The sequence below is a fragment of the Rhineura floridana genome, chromosome 3 (genome assembly GCF_030035675.1).
Source record: "Rhineura floridana isolate rRhiFlo1 chromosome 3, rRhiFlo1.hap2, whole genome shotgun sequence".
NCBI lineage: Eukaryota > Metazoa > Chordata > Lepidosauria > Squamata > Rhineuridae > Rhineura > Rhineura floridana.
In genome coordinates, this window is record NC_084482.1 from 52,981,600 (window position 1) to 52,999,006 (window position 17,407).

At 44.4% G+C, this 17,407-nt stretch overlaps 1 protein-coding gene across 3 annotated transcripts in view; it reads right to left on the minus strand.

The window, feature by feature from the left end:
* The window catches only part of RPTOR (regulatory associated protein of MTOR complex 1), a 502,533-nt gene that overhangs the window by 456,467 nt on the left and 28,659 nt on the right, over nucleotides 1-17,407 (minus strand). The window contains exon 2 of one of the 3 annotated variants that reach the window (XM_061615782.1): nucleotides 10,011-10,086. The exons of the other annotated variants lie outside the window; for them this stretch is intronic. Coding sequence (XP_061471766.1) covers nucleotides 10,011-10,013 — 3 coding nt within the window. The 5' untranslated portion in view covers nucleotides 10,014-10,086. The remainder of the gene's footprint in view (nucleotides 1-10,010; nucleotides 10,087-17,407) is intronic. 3 annotated transcript variants of the gene reach the window in all.

Genomic DNA, 17,407 nt, shown 5'->3' on the forward strand with positions numbered 1-17,407 from the left:
ATTTGATCATCAAAGGGTATGACGCAGAAAATGCAAGTCCATTGTTATTTACCAACTCTGCATACATGCCCTAGGATGAGAAAGGGCTAATTCATATTGGCATTCCTTGTAAGGGATTACATTATCCAAGTATCAGTGAGAAACCACATAGTAAGGATTCAAAAAGAAGTATGAAGACATATTTAAATCAAGTTGTATTGTATGCATATGCTCTCAAACTGTTGTACTTTATTTCAGCCGTAAGATTTATGATTTCATTTCTTATATCCTGCCCTTCCTCACAGAGCACAGGTCTGTTAACAACATCTAACATCTCACATAGCATACATCTGTATTACTAACTGAAGTGTTTACTCGCCATTAATGTGGTAGTACAGACAAAACTACATGATTGCCAGAATATACTACTGCTGTTTCATAGGCTAGGTGTGAATGCAGTCATAATCTCTATTGATGAATTTAAGACAAGCACCTGAGGTGCTTAGCTGACCGATATAGATGTATAGTCACTTCTAACTTCTTTAAGCTGTAGCACCAAATGTCCTTTCTACTCTTTCAATTCTATTAATTGTCCTCTCTATCTTGAAACAAAAAATGTGTGAAAATAAGTTATGTATTAGTGGAGAGGGGAGCAGTCAGGATAGGAAGACTCTTCTTTTTTTGCAATTTAATAGTACACTCAATTCAACAGAGCACCATAACAGCAAGGAAAACATTACAAATTAGACACAAATGGCAAATGCCATCGAAACAATTCCACGTTCATGCAAAAGCGTGAATAACCTGCAGATCTCCATTTGTGATTTCACACCTCTGTCAAGGTGTTCCATGCCATATAGCATTTTCAAAATATATTGCTTTAATACTGGACTGTCAAGTTGAAAATAATGGCAAAATACGTATTATGATTTATTTGTAACTAGCACTACTTTGTGACAAAGTTATTTTAATAATGTCAATGTAATTGATTCATTTATGCACTCACACGGCAGGATGCATCAAAAAGAGTGACTCAGCTGACACTGAAAGATCTTTTCAAATCAAGAAAATATTACTACAGGGTTATTAAATATGAATTTCATTTCCTTTAAACTATTGTCATGATAACAGACAAATGCTACACTCTGCCAGAAAAAAAGATCCATTTTGAATACTTTCATTGTCTTCTTGCAAACATTTATAGTTTTCCAAAACAGTAAATGAAGTGAATATTTGCTAGAATCCTGGTGAAGTTTAGACTTGTAGCTCCAATCCTTCCCTGCAGGGGTGGTGAACAGATTAAGATGGTCTGCCCTAGAGACTAATGAAATCCACTGGATTCCTAAATGCCCTGGGGGAGTTCCCAGTAGATAGAGCAGGTGACTCTGTTGAAGCCCTTGTCATGCTGTGGAACAGCGATGACTGTCAGGCTCTTGACACGGTTGCCCCCGAGTCCCCTCTCCAGCACAGTTGAGCCCGGTTTGCACCTTGGTACACCAGTGAACTAAGGGAAATGAAACAAGCTGGACAATGGCTAGAGAGCAACAATGGCTAGAGAGCAAGTGGTGAAAGACGTGGTGTTAGGCTGATCGGGCACGAGTAAAACATCATAACTATGCCCACTGTGTGCTGGGGAGGGTGGCGAAGAAGACCCACTTCTCTGCCTCCATCGCATCCTCAAATAGCCATCCGGTGGAGCTTTTCCATATTGTCTGGGGTCTGTTGACATCAACTCCAGGAAATGGGAGTCTCAGACCCTTTGGAGGCCCACTGTGAACCGTTTGCAAGGCACTTTGAGGGTAAAGTTGCTCACCTCCGTAGCAGTCTTGATGCCCCATCCACATCTACTGTAGTCCCCAATGAGGTGTCCAGTGCAATGTCTGCTGCAACTTCTTGGGAAGGTTTCATTGATGTGTCCTGATGACGTAGACAAGGTGGTTATGATGATGCAGCCAATAACGTGTCCTCTAGACCCTTGCCCTTCTTGGCTTATTAAAGCTTGCCGAGGGGGTTTGACTGAGTGGATCCAGGGTATGGTCAATGCATCATTGCGGGAGGGAGTGGTTCCAGCTGCCCTGAAAGAGGCGGTGATCCGACCACTCCTGAAAAAGCCCACCCTGGACCCATTGGTCTGCGACAATTACCGACCGGTTGCAAATACCCCCTTTTTAGGGAAGGTGATTGAGAGGGTTGTGGTGCAGCAATTGCAAGTACTCTTGGATGAAACAGATTATCTTGACCCATCCCAGTCTGGGTTCAGGCCTGGTTATGGGACTGAATCGGCCTTGGTTGCCCTGACGGATGACCTTTATCGGGAGAAGGACAAGGGGAGTGCGACCCTGTTATTCTTAATTTATCTCTCAGAGGCTTTTGTTACCATTGACCATTGTATCCTTCTGGGCCGGCATGGTGAGCTGGGTTTCGGAGGCACTGTTTTACAGGGTCATCTTCAAAGAATAGCTTTGGGTGACTGTCTTTCAGCCTCCTGACAGTTGTGCTGTGGGGTGCCACAGGGTATTATCTTGTCCCCCATGCTGTTTAACATTTATATGAAGCCCTTGGGAGTGGTCATCAGGAGATTTGGGGTGAGGTGTCAGCAGTACACTGATGATACCCAGTTCTATTTCTCCGTAACATCTGAATCGGGAGAGGCCGTGCAAGCCCTTGACCGGTGCCTGGACTCAGTGGTGGGCTGGATAAAGGCCAATAAGCTGAGTCTGAATCCTAGCAAGATGGAGGCGCTGTGGGTTGGTGGTCCCCAAGTTCAGATAATTGGTCAGTTGCCTGCTTTGGATGGGGTCATACTCCCTCTGAAAGAGCCGGCCCATAGTCTGAGGGTGCTCCTAGATCCATCTTTGTCTCTAGAGGCCCAGGTGACCTCAGTAGCTAGGAGTGCCTTTTACCAGCTTTGGTAAGACAGCTGCGGCTGTTTCTGGACCAGGATAGCCTGACCACTGTGGTCCACGCATTGGTAACCTCCAGGCTGGATTACTATGATGCGCTCTATGTGGGCTGCCCTTGAGGTTGGTCTGGAAGCTGCAGCTGGTGCAAAATGTGAGACTGCTCACTGGGGCAGGGTATCGCCAACACATTACCCTGCTGCTGAAAGAATTGCACTGGCTGCCCATTTGCTCCCGGGCCAAGTTCAAGGTACTAGTTTTTGTGTACAAAGCCCTATACAGCTGTGGACCAGGATACCTGAAAGACCGTCTTATCCCTTATATACCCAGTCGATCACTGCACTCTGCAGGTGAGGGCCTCCTGCAGATACCATCTTATCAGGTCCATTCTGCACAACATAGGAAATCGACCTTTAGTGTGGCGGCACCTACCCTGTGGAACTCCCTCCCCTTAAATATTAGACAGGCACCATCTCTCTTATCTTTTCGACTTCTTTCAACAAGCCTTTTAAGTTGAGACCTTATCCCAGTCTGCTTCTGTGTTGCAACTGCTTTTTAATATGCTTTTAAACCTTTTTTTAAAAAAACAATGTTTTTAACCTTTTTTAAAAAAAAACAATGTTTTTAACCTTTTTAAAAAAGTGTCTTCAAAGCTTTTTAGCTTTTAAAAAAAGTTTTTTTAACGTTTTTATTATTTATTTATTATTTCAATTTATATACCGCCCTTAGCAGAATAGCTCTCAGGGCGGTGAACAAACAAAACGTTGTTTTGTTTTAATGTATTTTAATGTCTGTTTTTCTGATGTTTTAAAGTATTTTTTTAGTGCTTTTATGTATGTTTTCGAGCTAATTCAAGGTGCTGGTTTTAACCTATAAAGCCTTACACGGCTTAGGACCGCAATATCTGATGGAATGTCTCTCCCGACACGAACCCACCCACACACTACGTTCAACATCCAAGGCCCTCCTCCGGGTGCCTACTCCGAGGGAAGCTAGGAGGCTGGCAACAAGGGAGAGGGCCTTCTCAGTGGTGGCCCCCAAATTATGGAATGATTTTCTTGATGAGGTGTGCCTGGCGCCCGCACTGTTATCTTTTCAGCATCAGGTCAAGACTTTCCTCTTCTCCCAGGCATTTTAGCATGTGTTTTAAATTGTTTTAAATTGTGTTTTAAATTGTTTTTAAAAGATGTGTTTTTAAATTTGTATATTTGTTTTCAATGTTTTTAGTTACTGTAAACCGCCCAGAGAGCTTCGGCTATGGGGCAGTAGTTTTACAATAACTAAAAACATTAAAAACAAATATACAAATTATATATACCGTATATTCCGGCGTATAAGACTACCCCTGCTTATGGCATGCAGGTACTTAGCAGGAAAACTGTCACTTATAAACTTATAAATATTAATATTTGGATTGTCCAGTTGTTTTGTTTTTGTGCCTAGGAATTACCACCAAAAACTGGGGAAAGATGTGAGAAATCCTTTTTTTTAAAAGCAACATTAAATGCCTAGACTCTAGTTTCCAACACTATGGAGTATTTATTGATTGATTAAGAGAATTTATATCCTGCCCCTTTTGCTGTTAAAAACAGAGCTCAGCACAGCTTACAAATATAGTAAAAACAATAAAAATACACAATCAGAGAAAAACAAGCCAAAATGTTAGGAAAAGGAGTCTTTCACACCACATGCTCAGTTCTAAATACTGTTGCAACAAGTTTTACAAGTTCCTCCAGTATTCCACTGGGGCAGGCACTCAGACATTCAAAGTACTGTATGTTTCTTAGGTTTTATAAAAGCAGAGCTTTGCTTAACTCAAAATTTCTTCTCCCTTTAATAACCACATCTACACAGGTTCCACCTCCATACTCAAAATGAAACTGAGCCTGGAAGTGTACAACAACCCCACACATACCTTGCTAATTCGATTATCAATGCCAGGATGTCTGTCTTATCGACTACTCTCCTGCTCCCACACACACACACACACACACACACACACACACACCGGGCATCATGAAAGACCCAGTCCTGGGCTCAGAAAGAAAATAAAGATCTGGTCCTCTTCAAAGTATTGATAAGCCTCTTGTTTTAATTGAAATAATAATTATAAATTCTTGCTCTTATCACTAATGGGAGTTAATTATCTTGCATATGCTGCTGTTGCTTCTATGGCTGTAACGGAGTGAGGTTAAAGATAAGTGAAATTCAAATAGGAAAAAAAAATACAGAAGGCAGTAACACTTTCCTAAATGTAATACCATACCAACCACAACAAGATTCCTATAAGGCAAAAAACTAAGCATCTCACAACCAGTCAGGATTCCTAACCAAAAACCAAAAATATGATAAATGAAGAAATATTTATATAAGCATAACTATCAAATATATTTATTATTTACACAAACTGTAAAGATATTTATAGTGCAATCCTAAATTTATTTATTCAGAAGCAAGTCCCAGCGTATTCAATGGGGCTTACTCAAACAGGGACAGAAATGCAACCTCAAGTGATAAGCAACTTCATTCACACAACCCAAAATTCCGAATCATGCCACTTTACACTGTTTTGCAACTGTTTATACTTATTTTTATGGTTATTGGATTTTAAATGGCTTTATTTCTTGTTGTGAGCTGCCTTGGTTTCCAACCCTACCTCACAGGGGTGTTGGAAAGACTCCATACACACACACACACTGCAGATGTATAAATACATACAGCCCATATAATAGTTTATTGTCAAACCAATTGGTCATTGCAGAAAAATCAGTATTAGTTTTTTAAAAATCAGTATTACTTTCCTACAGAATAAAAACTGCAATACCTAAGTAAGCCCTGCCTACTTGCTTTAAAATAGGACTGGGGGGGGCAGAAAGAGAACACAAACACAATTCTTTTTTACATTCACTCCAAAGTCCCATTGATTTTCAGCACATTCATAATCATGTCTACTCAAAAGTAATTCCTACTGAATTCAATAGGATTTACTCTGGACATATGGGATTAGCACTGTTTTTACCCCCAAAAGCAACTATTGGGAAGGTTTTCAAAACACTGCCCAGGATCTGACTCCTACACACAACAGGGGGAAAAACTGAAATGTATATACCTACCCAATTTATGAGATTTTCATATAAACAGAAGGGGAAACCACCATTTTCTGGCCTCGCAATGAGGTTTTGCAGACACTGCCACCAAACAAACACTTCACTGATTGGCTGCAATCCTGAACGGGCGGGGTTAAAGCTACGAAGTGCTATACAGTAGTTTAAAAAAAGATTTAACCGGGGGGGGTGCCTGACGTTTTTATATATATCTCGAGAACCGCACCACCTAGAAACTTTTTTTTTTTTTTAATGAAAGCTGAGAATCTGGGCCACCTAAGGGGCTAGCCGGGCGCCGGGTGGCATGCTTAGAATCCGGGTAAAACCCGGCTATCCGGGCAATATGGCAACCCTAATAAGACGACACCCGGCGTATAAGACGACCCCCGACTTTGGAGAAGATTTTCCAGGGTTAAAAAGTCATCTTATACGCCGGAATATACGGTATATAAATTGTATTGTAAATACTGCTGGTGTGGCCTGGCTTGGCTTGGCTTGCCATTCAACAGTGAAAGACAATTCACTAGAGAGCATACCTCAAATTCTATGCTTAAGACACTGGAAGCAGTTGGGAAATTAGTTCTAAAAACATTCCTTGGACTTCTTGGTTCTAGAAATTGAAGTGTTTATCACCACAGCTATTATGCTCTCTCCTGCTACAGAAAGTTTCCCAAGAGTCAATGCCCACCCAAGCCAGCAAGAAGGCATGCAACATTATAGCTTAATCACTTCTTAATTAACACTCAAGTACATTACAACTTGGCGGTTTATTATTACTAAAGAAAGTGTGATGGTGTATGACTAATGTAGCCTTGCTTTTACTAATGAGCTGCAGTGATTTAGTGCAGCAGGAACATAATGCAATTACAACAGCAAAATCCAACATCTCACATCCAGGGCTGACTTGTATTCACTAGCATAAATATCCAAAGACATTTTAATACATAAAAATTAAATCTTCTAAAAAGTTTTGCTTTTTGTGCAAATCAGAATCTTACTTTAAATTAGTGGACAAAAATACTATGTTGCTCATTTTTTAAAAAAGTAGTATAGGGTAACAAAAGAAGTATTCCTATGGTTGGATTACAGTAATGCACTCTATGTGGTGCTGCCCTTGAGGTTGGTCCAGAAGCTGCAGCTGGTGCAACATGTGCTGGTGAGACTGCTCACTGGAGCAGGGTATCACCAACATGTCACTCTGCTGCTGAAAGAATTGCACTGGCTGCCCATTGGCTACTGGGCCCAGTTCAAGGTTCTAGTTTAACCTTATGTATACAAACAGGATTTGAGGGACCAATTTAAGATGATTCCTTTAGCTTAGGCACTTGAATATGTCCATAACAGCCACTGTGCCTAGAATAATACATACAATACAATGCACATCAATTAAGCAATGCGCCAGAAATCATATATGATTATTAGAAAGAGAAAGAAAGAGATGTCAGCATATTCAATTGTTCGGAGTTTTGGTGTACAAAGCCCTGTACAGCTTAGGATCAGGATACCTGAAAGACCATCTTATCCTTTATATACCCAGTCGATCACTGCGCTCTGCAAGTGAGGGCCTCCTGCAGATACCATCTTATCAGGAGGTCTGTTCTGCACAACATAGGAAATGGACCTTTAGTGTGGAAGCACCTACCCTGTGGAATTCCCTCCCCTTAAATATTAGACAGGCGCCATCTCTTTTATTTTTTCGGCACCTATTGAAGACCTTCCTCTTTCAACAAGCATTTTAAGTTGAGACCTTGTCCCAGTCTGCGTTGGAATTGTCACTGGACATCTTCTAGGTGCAAGCGCCTGGGCATCGAGAATGTGAGCGCTGTCTGCGCCTCCTTCTCCGCCAATGGCTCCCCCCTCGACGGCAAGGGCAGCAGCTGAAAGAGGCTCCAGCCGCAAATATGGGCGCTCTTCGAGGACCCCTACTCTTCCTGAGCCGCCAGGGCTCCTCATAATCTGATACCCTAAGACACAGCTTACTTAGCTTGTGCATAAATCCAGCACTGGCCATCCACCACCCCATGACTTACTATCTGAGCAACACCAAGCTCTTCGCCGAGTATCTCACCCTCGAGTAATACAGAGCCGCCGCCGTGGAAGAGGGAGAAGGAGAAAAGTTTTTCCTCTGTTCTTGTTGCTTTTTTCTTGTTGTATTGTTTTTGCATTGCTTTTGTTGTATTGTATTTTTATTGTATATTTTTTACTGGTTATTTCTTATGTAATTTTTTGGTAATATGTTTTATAATATTCTATTCACCGCTTTGGGGGCCTTTGGGCCAAAAAGTGGTATATAAATAAACTATAATAATAATAATAATAATAATAATAATTGTTTAATATGTTTTTAAAGATATTTTGTTTTACTGTATTTTAAGTCTGTTTTTATGATGTTTTAAAGTGTTTTTAGTGCTTTTGTTTGCCGCCCTGGGCTCCTGCTGGGAGGAAGGGCAGGATATAAATCAAATAATAAATAATAATAAATAAATATAGTTCTTTCAGTGCTGATGCAGTACCAGTACTGAAACAGTTAAACAGCTCTGTTCATACTGAGGTTTTTTGTTCTTTTTTTTTTTTTTAAGAACACTTTCCCATTCCTGCCTAACTATGAACGATATCATGGGTATTTTGTGATAACTCAATAAAGACTCTAGAATTAATTAAAAACAAGGCGAGGATTCAAAAATACTAATTCTGTGTATGCAAAGTGCCTGTAGACATGTTTCTCAAAAACAATCACTCCTCCCTCCAGTGCCATACAAACTGAGCTTCAAAAGCAGTCTATGATATGGAACAATGGTCACTTGTTTGGATTTAAAAAGTACATCTCTCTGGGCTAGCACAACAACCTTGCAATAGCCAACCCCTTTCCTTTATAAGTGCCTAAGAAGTTCTTTGAGTCCAGGCCACATTCATTACAATTACACAGTTTCATAGATATCTACAAATCCTATCCCCACTGGGCCATAGAATCTCAATTAATGTCTTCTCAGAAATAACCTCTCATTAAGAAAGATATAAGCTGTAAAACATTAATCATAAGACTAACAATGGTCCAAAAGTTAATATAAGCCACCCAATGTTACTATAAATAGGTTTGATGTTAAGAATACAAGACTACCACTTAGGTGTAGATTCAATACACTTGTGAAAGAGAGAGAATAGAATGCTACTGTTATTAAACTAGTATCTTCCATTTGACCTGCTGATGCAAACTTTCAAGCCACAAAAATCTGTGTGTGGGTGTATATGTGTGTGTGTGTATATATCTAAGGGTACCATGCAAATTAAATGCTGCCATGCTTCCACCATAGAAGATGGTTCAGTATTTTTTATCTCATATTCTCAGAACAAAAGGGAAACAACTGTTAATCAAATTCAAGTGCTATATTTGTTGACATAATGTTTAAATTCTATTGTGATGAATGTTAAACTGCCTTTGCCTCCTTTTCAATCAAAATTCTATAAAGTAAGGGAAGGCAGACTTTTGACCACCACAGGCCAATTCTGGAAAATTATCATACACCAAAGGACTTTCAACATTACATGTGTTACTTGCAGGGCTGTGGAGTCGGTACGCCAAACCTTCGACTCCGACTTTTTTCTACTGTCTGACTCCAACTCCTTCATAAATGGCAAATGTACATTAACTAGTCATAACAAATTTACTGTAGTAAAATGGTAGCACAAGGCATTTCATCACCACCATGTGAATCATCAGGCTAGATTGATAGAACATAAAATATATTTATTTGATTAAAATTTCTGAACAAGAAAACTTTCCTAAATTCCTATGAAAGTTTTTATTTTGAAGCCGGAGTTGGAACATTTCTACCGACTCCGACTCCACCCAAAATTGCTTCCAACTCCGACTACACAACTCCAACTCCACAGCCCTGGTTACTTGCATGTAATTAGCATAAAGCTCCACGTTGTACAAGAAGCTACTGTAAGAAAAGGCTTGTTGACTAATATATGTGAATTATTGCTAACCATCAACAAATTTAGAGGAACAGAAAGTTGGACTTACCATAAAGGGTCCTTCCAGTCAGTGGAGAGCGGACCAGACAGGAATGGGTTAACTCCTCCTGGAGGCAGAGTCACCACTATAAAACAAGTTTAGTTGGTCACCAGCCAGAACAGGGATGAAATCTTCCCCTGTTCTCCAGTTTGTGACACAGCTGTAAAAAACCGAGGACTGAGCAGCCGGCCACTCCACCCACATGAACTTGAACCTTGAACAGTAGTTGCAATAAGAACAAACATTAACAAATCTGTAGACCATGCCAGGAAAGGATGTAGGAGGCCCTTACCTCTCTATCCAGAGGGTGAGCGACCGGTGGTCGCCAGAGGGTTTCCAGAGAGATGCCCTCCCCACCCCACAGCCTAGGTTTTGCTGTAGGGTTGGGCTGTCTGATCCACTCTCCACTGACCAGAAGGACATTTCACGATGTCCAACTTTCCATTCTCAGTCAGCGGAGCAGTGGAGCAGACAGAAATGGGATTTACCTGAGCAGAGACTCCCACTACATCCTCATGTGGGAGAAAGCCTAGGTCACCACCCTCTGAAGAACCCTTCTGCTAAAAGCAGCTTTGGCAGAAGCAAACTTATCCACCTTGTAGTGCTTGATGAAGGTGGATGGATGAACCCAGGTGGCGGCTTTGCAGATTTCCTCCAGCGGGACATCCTTGTGGAGTGCCGCCATGGTGGCAGCCCCTCTGAGTGTGCAGTGATCCCTGGGGGGAGCTCTCCCTTTGGCCTGATAGGCGTTAACCACGCAATCTTTCACCCAGCAGCTGATGGTGGACCTGGACACCTTTAACCCCGGCACGCCCTTTTTAAAGGACACAAACATGGCCTTGGATCTCCTGAACAGTTCTGTACTGTCCAGGTAGATCAAAGGTGCCCACCTGCAATCAACTTTGTGCCACTTCTTCTCCCAGCGATGGACTGGGTTGGGGCAGAACTTGGGTAGAGAGATGTCCTATCCCCTGTGGAAGGAGGAATTGACATTGGGGAGAAAACTGGGGTCAGGGTGAAGAACCACCTTGTCTTCACAGTTCCCCCACCCTCCTAGCTGAAATGATTGCCACAAGAAAAACTGTCTTGAGGATGAGGTCCTTGATTGGTATGGAACATGCTGGTTCGAATGGATGTTGTGAGAGACCTCTGAGGATTAACAAGAGATCCCAGGAGAGAAGCCTGTGTTGCACTGGAGATGACAGCAGGGTCGCCCCTCAGAGAAAGTGTTTGACTCGAGGGTAAAAGGAAATGGAATGCCCCCCCCCCACTGTTGGAAACACACTGCCTAGGGCCTCCGCCTGTCTCTTGAACATGTTGGGGGCCAGCCCCTGGTCCAGACCATCTTACAGGAAGTCGAGAATGGTGTGGGTGTGGCATTCTGTGACAGGTAACTGTTTGCATCTACACCACCTGTTGAACGCCTTCCAGGTGAGATCATAAATTATCTGGGTGGACTGTTTGCTAGATGCTAGAATGGTGGAAACAACCCTCTCAGTCAGCCCCTCTTCAGTTAGCCACTGCCGCTCAGCCTTCAGGCGTGAATCTGGAGCCACTCTGCAGTGAAGGATGGGGTCTTGTGAGAGGAGATCCGGTCTGGTGGGAAGGCATGGTGGGCTGGAGCTGAGGTCCACTAGGTCAGAGAACCATGGTCTCCATGGCCAGTGTGGAGCCACCACTATCTCCTGGACCTGAAGAACTCTGATTCTGCAGAGCAGTCTGGACAGTAGAGGTAGAGGCAGGAAGGCATAAAGAAGTCCCAGAGGACAGGGGACTGACAGGGCATCTATGTCCCGGGCACGTGCCATGAACTGGTCCAATTGGGCATTCACCGATGAGGCAAACAGGTCCATGCATGGAAGCCTCCACTTCTGAATGATCTCTGGGAACACATCCCAGTGAAGGGCCCACTCACCCTGCTGGACTTGTTCCCGGCTCAGCCAATCGGCATGTGTGTTCAGGATCCCCTGTGCATATATGGCCGAAATGAAAGCCAGGTGCCTTTCTACCCACTGGAACAGAAGGTTGGTCTCCTCCTGAAAAGAGCCTGATTTCATGCCCCTTAAGAACATAAGAACATAAGAAGAGCCTGCTGGATCAGGCCAGTGGCCCATCTAGTCCAGCATCCTGTTCTCACAGTGGCCAACCAGGTGCCTGGGGGAAGCCCGCAAGCAGGACCCGAGTGCAAGAACACTCTCCCCTCCTGAGGCTTCCGGCAACTGGTTTTCAGAAGCATGCTGCCTCTGACTAGGGTGGCAGAGCACAGCCATCATGGCTAGTAGCCATTGATAGCCCTGTCCTCCATGAATTTGTCTAATCTTCTTTTAAAGCCGTCCAAGCTGGTGGCCATTACTGCATCTTGTGGGAGCAAATTCCATAGTTTAACTATGCGCTGAGTAAAGAAGTACTTCCTTTTGTCTGTCCTGAATCTTCCAACATTCAGCTTCTTTGAATGTCCACGAGTTCTAGTATTATGAGAGAGGGAGAAGAACTTTTCTCTATCCACTTTCTCAATGCCATGCATAATTTTATACACTTCTATCATGTCTCCTCTGACCCGCCTTTTCTCTAAACTAAAAAGCCCCAAATGCTGCAACCTTTCCTCGTAAGGGAGTCGCTCCATCCCCTTGATCATTCTGGTTGCCCTCTTCTGAACCTTTTCTAACTCTAGAATATCCTTTTTGAGATGAGGCGACCAGAACTGTACACAGTATTCCAAATGCGGCCGCACCATAGATTTATACAACGGCATTATGATATCGGCTGTTTTATTTTCAATACCTTTCCTAATTATCGCTAGCATGGAATTTGCCTTTTTCACAGCTGCCGCACACTGGGTCGACATTTTCATCGTGCTGTCCACTACAACCCCGAGGTCTCTCTCCTGGTCGGTCACCGCCAGTTCAGACCCCATGAGCGTATATGTGAAATTCAGATTTTTTGCTCCAATATGCATAATTTTACACTTGTTTATATTGAATTGCATTTGCCATTTTTCTGCCCATTCACTCAGTTTGGAGAGGTCTTTTTGGAGCTCTTCGCAATCCCTTTTTGTTTTAACAACCCTGAACAATTTAGTGTCATCAGCAAACTTGGCCACTTCACTGCTCACTCCTAATTCTAGGTCATTAATGAACAAGTTGAAAAGTACAGGTCCCAATACCGATCCTTGAGGGACTCCACTTTCTACAGCCCTCCATTGGGAGAACTGTCCGTTGATTCCTACTCTCTGCTTTCTGCTTCTTAACCAATTTCTTATCCACAAGAGGACCTCTCCTCTTATGCCATGACTGCTAAGCTTCCTCAGAAGCCTTTGGTGAGGTACCTTGTCAAACGCTTTTTGAAAGTCTAAGTACACTATGTCCACTGGATCACCTCTATCTATATGCTTGTTGACACTCTCAAAGAATTCTAATAGGTTACTGAGACAGGACTTTCCCTTGCAGAAGCCATGCTGGCTCTGCTTCAGCAAGGCTTGTTCTTCTATGTGCTTAGTTAATCTAGCTTTAATCATACTTTCTACCAGTTTTCCAGGGACAGAACTTAAGCTAACTGGCCTGTAATTTGCAGGATCCCCTCTGGGTCCCTTTTTGAAGATTGGCGTTACATTTGCCACTTTCCAGTCCTCAGGCACGGAGGAGGACCCAAGGGACAAGTTACATATTTTAGTTAGCAGATCAGCAATTTCACATTTGAGGTCTTTGAGAACTCTTGGGTGGATGCCATCCGGGCCCGGTGATTTGTCAGTTTTTATATTGTCCATTAAGCTTAGAACTTCCTCTCTCGTTACCACTATTTGTCTCAGTTCCTCAGAATCCCTTCCTGCAAATGTTAGTTCAGGTTCAGGGATCTGCCCTATATCTTCCACTGTGAAGACAGATGCAAAGAATTCATTTAGCTTCTCTGCAATCTCCTTATCGTTCTTTAGTACACCTTTGACTCCCTTATCATCCAAGGGTCCAATTGTTTGCAGACATGCAATTTGGCTGTGACGCTGTCAGTGCATACTAGCACATGCGTCTGATAAATAAGAGGTAGGAACTCGCGGAGTGCTTGTCAGATCACTTTGAGAGCCAACCACTTGATTGACTGGCACCGCTTCTGTGCTGACCATTTCCCCAGCCATATAGACTTGTGTCTTGGGTGACTATCAAAACTGTTGGGGCTCTGAGGGAAAGGCCTTTCTCCATACGACACAGATGTCCCCATCACTGGAGAAACTCCCACACATGCCTCGGGAGGATGATATGCCAGTTCTGACGTGAGGTGATCTGGTCCTGAAACAGAAGTAGCAGCCACTGCAGGGCTCTCAGTGGAAGCATGCCCATGACACCGAGTCTATGAATGCTATCATGGAGTTCCATCAGAGGAGCCTATCTGCCTTGTAGGCACATGTGCAGCTGGCACACAAGTTTATCTGTGCATTCAGTGGACAGGAAGAGCTTGCTCTGAGCTATGTGGATGACCACTCCCAGATGTTGAAGGCGCTGGGTGGGGATCAGATGGCTCTTGTCCCTGTTGATGATGAAGCTGTGGTCCTTCAGACACTGGATGGTCATTTCGAGATCCCGTTGCACCATTGTCACTGAGGAGGCCCTCACCAGAAGGTAATCCAGGTAAGGGTATACATGGACTCCCTGAGTGCGAAGGTGTGCCACTACTGCTACCATTTGGTGAACACCCGCGGGGCCAAGGCGAGGCCGAAAGGCATGGCCCTGTATTGGTACTGGTGGTGGCTGTGTGCAAAGTGGAGGAAGCATCTGTGCTGCTGGAGAATGGGGACATGCAGGTATGCCTCTGTGAGATCTATAGATCCCAGGAAGTCCCCCAGTTGAATGGCAATAAACCTGATCATCTCCATCTTCAACTTCTGTGTCCGCAGGAAGCGGTTCAGGAACTTTAAATCAAAGATGGCACGGTAATCGCCATTGCGTCTGGGGGCTGTAAAGAACACAGAGAAGATTCCTGAGGACTGTTGATGTTCTGGCACGGGTTCTATGGCGCCTATCTCGAGGAGGTGAGAAATGGCATCCAGGGTTCTCTGCAGCTTCTCCGGGGGACACAATGGAGGAGCTGCCCTCCATCTGTTCTGTGGGATGGTGGCAAACTCTAGAGAGTAGCCGTACTGGATGGTGCTCAGTATCAATCTGTCTAAGGTGGAGGCCACCCAGGCATGTGCAAAAAATTGAAGTCTGCCCCTCACCTGGGCCATCCTGATGTCATGCTTGGCTTTGCTTGACACTGGGCTTGGGATTTTGACAAGATTTGCTGCCTTCCCCCCTCCACTGGAGGAGGGTGTGGAATGGGTGCGCTGATGGGAAGAATTCCAGGAAGAGTTCCAGGACTCAAGGAACTATCAAATAGTTCTGTAGGTAGTTGGATAGCCCTTGGGGTGAAAGGAATGTGAAGTCTTCTTGTGGGACTTGTCATCCTTCCTGGGAGCGGAATAAGAGCTTTCTTTTTATCCTTGGTCTCCACCAGGTGGCACTCTAGAGACTTGCCAAAAAGTAAGGCAGAGCTGCAAGGCTGGCTTTGGAGTGATGTTCCACTTCCCACTGCTTCAGCCAGATATTGTGTGTTACTACCACTCCATATCCAAGGGCTCGTGCTGAGTACTGCAGGCTGTCCAAGGAGGAATCTGCTAGGAATTCAGCTGTTTTTGCCAATTTGTGCAGCCCCTCCCTAATGTGCCTGGCATTTGGAGGCACTTCTGTTAGCAGCAGTTTAGCCCACTTTACCACAGCCCATGCCAGCAAAGAATTGGCTGCCGAAGCTCTCATGGCCAATGCAGATGCTTCATGAGCACATTTTAAGAAAGCCTCACTGCGCCTGTCACTTTGGTTTGAAAGAGTATCCGCTCCTTCTTTGGGGATAGCTGTCTTGGCCCCGAGAACAGATACAGGCTCATCAATGGCTGGGACTTGAAAGGTTGCCATGGTCTTGGCAGGAAGTCCATATAGCTTTTTGGACAGAGCATGAGGTGCATGGAATTGGTTGGATGATCTCATTTTTCCTTAACAATATCCTTGAAGAACTTTGGAAAGGGAATGACCCCCTGATCTGATCCCCTGATCTGGGGAAGACGTCTGAAGATCCCTGTTCCACTTCCCCTAGTTCCCCCTCCTGAGAGGTTTCCTTAGGAGGGTCTAGCTAAATGCAGGCCATAGCCTTAGAAATCAAAATAGGATGGGAGTCAGGAGAATACAGTCTCTTATACATCGGGAATGGCGTGAGGAAATCCTCGCCTGAGAGTTCCCCATCTTCCTTGTCTGTGTCTGATGCAACAGATGACGGGGGGCACCCTCCCCCTAGGAGTCTGGGCTAACGAAAAGGCAGTCAGGCGGGAACCCAGAACTGGAACGTCAGGTGTTTAACCTTGTAGAGTTTAGACTTCTGTAAGCAGCCCCTTCTTTTGCGCTTCCCCCTTCCTCGACCTGGCTTGGCATCCAAGGAGGAGGAAGAGGGGGAAAAGCAGGAAAAGGAAAATGAGAAGTAATCATGCCAGTGTGCCCTGGAACGCTTGGAGCCTTTTTTCCTACATGCATGGGCCCAACACTTGGCTAAGGAAGCCCCTGCCTCCCTCATCATGGCCTTGTTAAGCCAGGCCAGCATGGCCAAAGAGGTAGAAGGCTTATCTAAATGGTGAGATTTGGCACACTTTTTTCCTGCAGGAGTCACATGTGCATCTTCCCCTCCCCCCGGCTGAGTAGAAGAGAGCTGAGAAAATGAAACTATTTCAGGTGGGGAGTCCAGCAAGCTGCCTGCCACTGAGGCGAGAGTGGCTAGGGGATGGCTTAACTGGGAAGCAGATCTCCCCCCTCCGCTCAGGGACCGTCTTCCTCCGCCGAGGCGCAAGACAGGCTGTCTCTCCCCCCAGGCATATTTAAAATCCCAGCTGAAAAGGGAAGAGGCTAGGGCTAGAGTTGCCCCCCCATAAGAAAACTTAGCGGCTTTACCTGAAAACCAGGAGGCAAACTGCGCATCAGGGAGGCCTATTGCCCCAGGGGTTTTCCAAATCAAAAGCAAGCCTTGGATAGTGAGGGACCAATCCCTACTCCTCCCTGGCTCTTTAGCAGCAACTATCCTGAAAGCTTCCCTCTCCTTAGGACCGCAGAAGAACGTTCCAATAAAGGACAGCAGGGGGAGCCAAGAGACAGATCCCAGCCTCCGCCACACCCTGCTGCTTTCTGAGCCTCTTCAGAAAAAAATCCCTCTCTTCCTCCCTCAAATCTGCCTATTCACTTAGGGAGAGAAGTGAAAGAAGAGACAGGCAGAAGTCCATGCACTGCAACTGCAGTTGATTAAGATAAACTCTCTGAAAACAGCAGAGAAAAATAACTGTTCCCAAATCCCTTATGGGGAGCGCGGAGGAATAGGTTACTCGCATCAGAACTGGAGAACGAGAG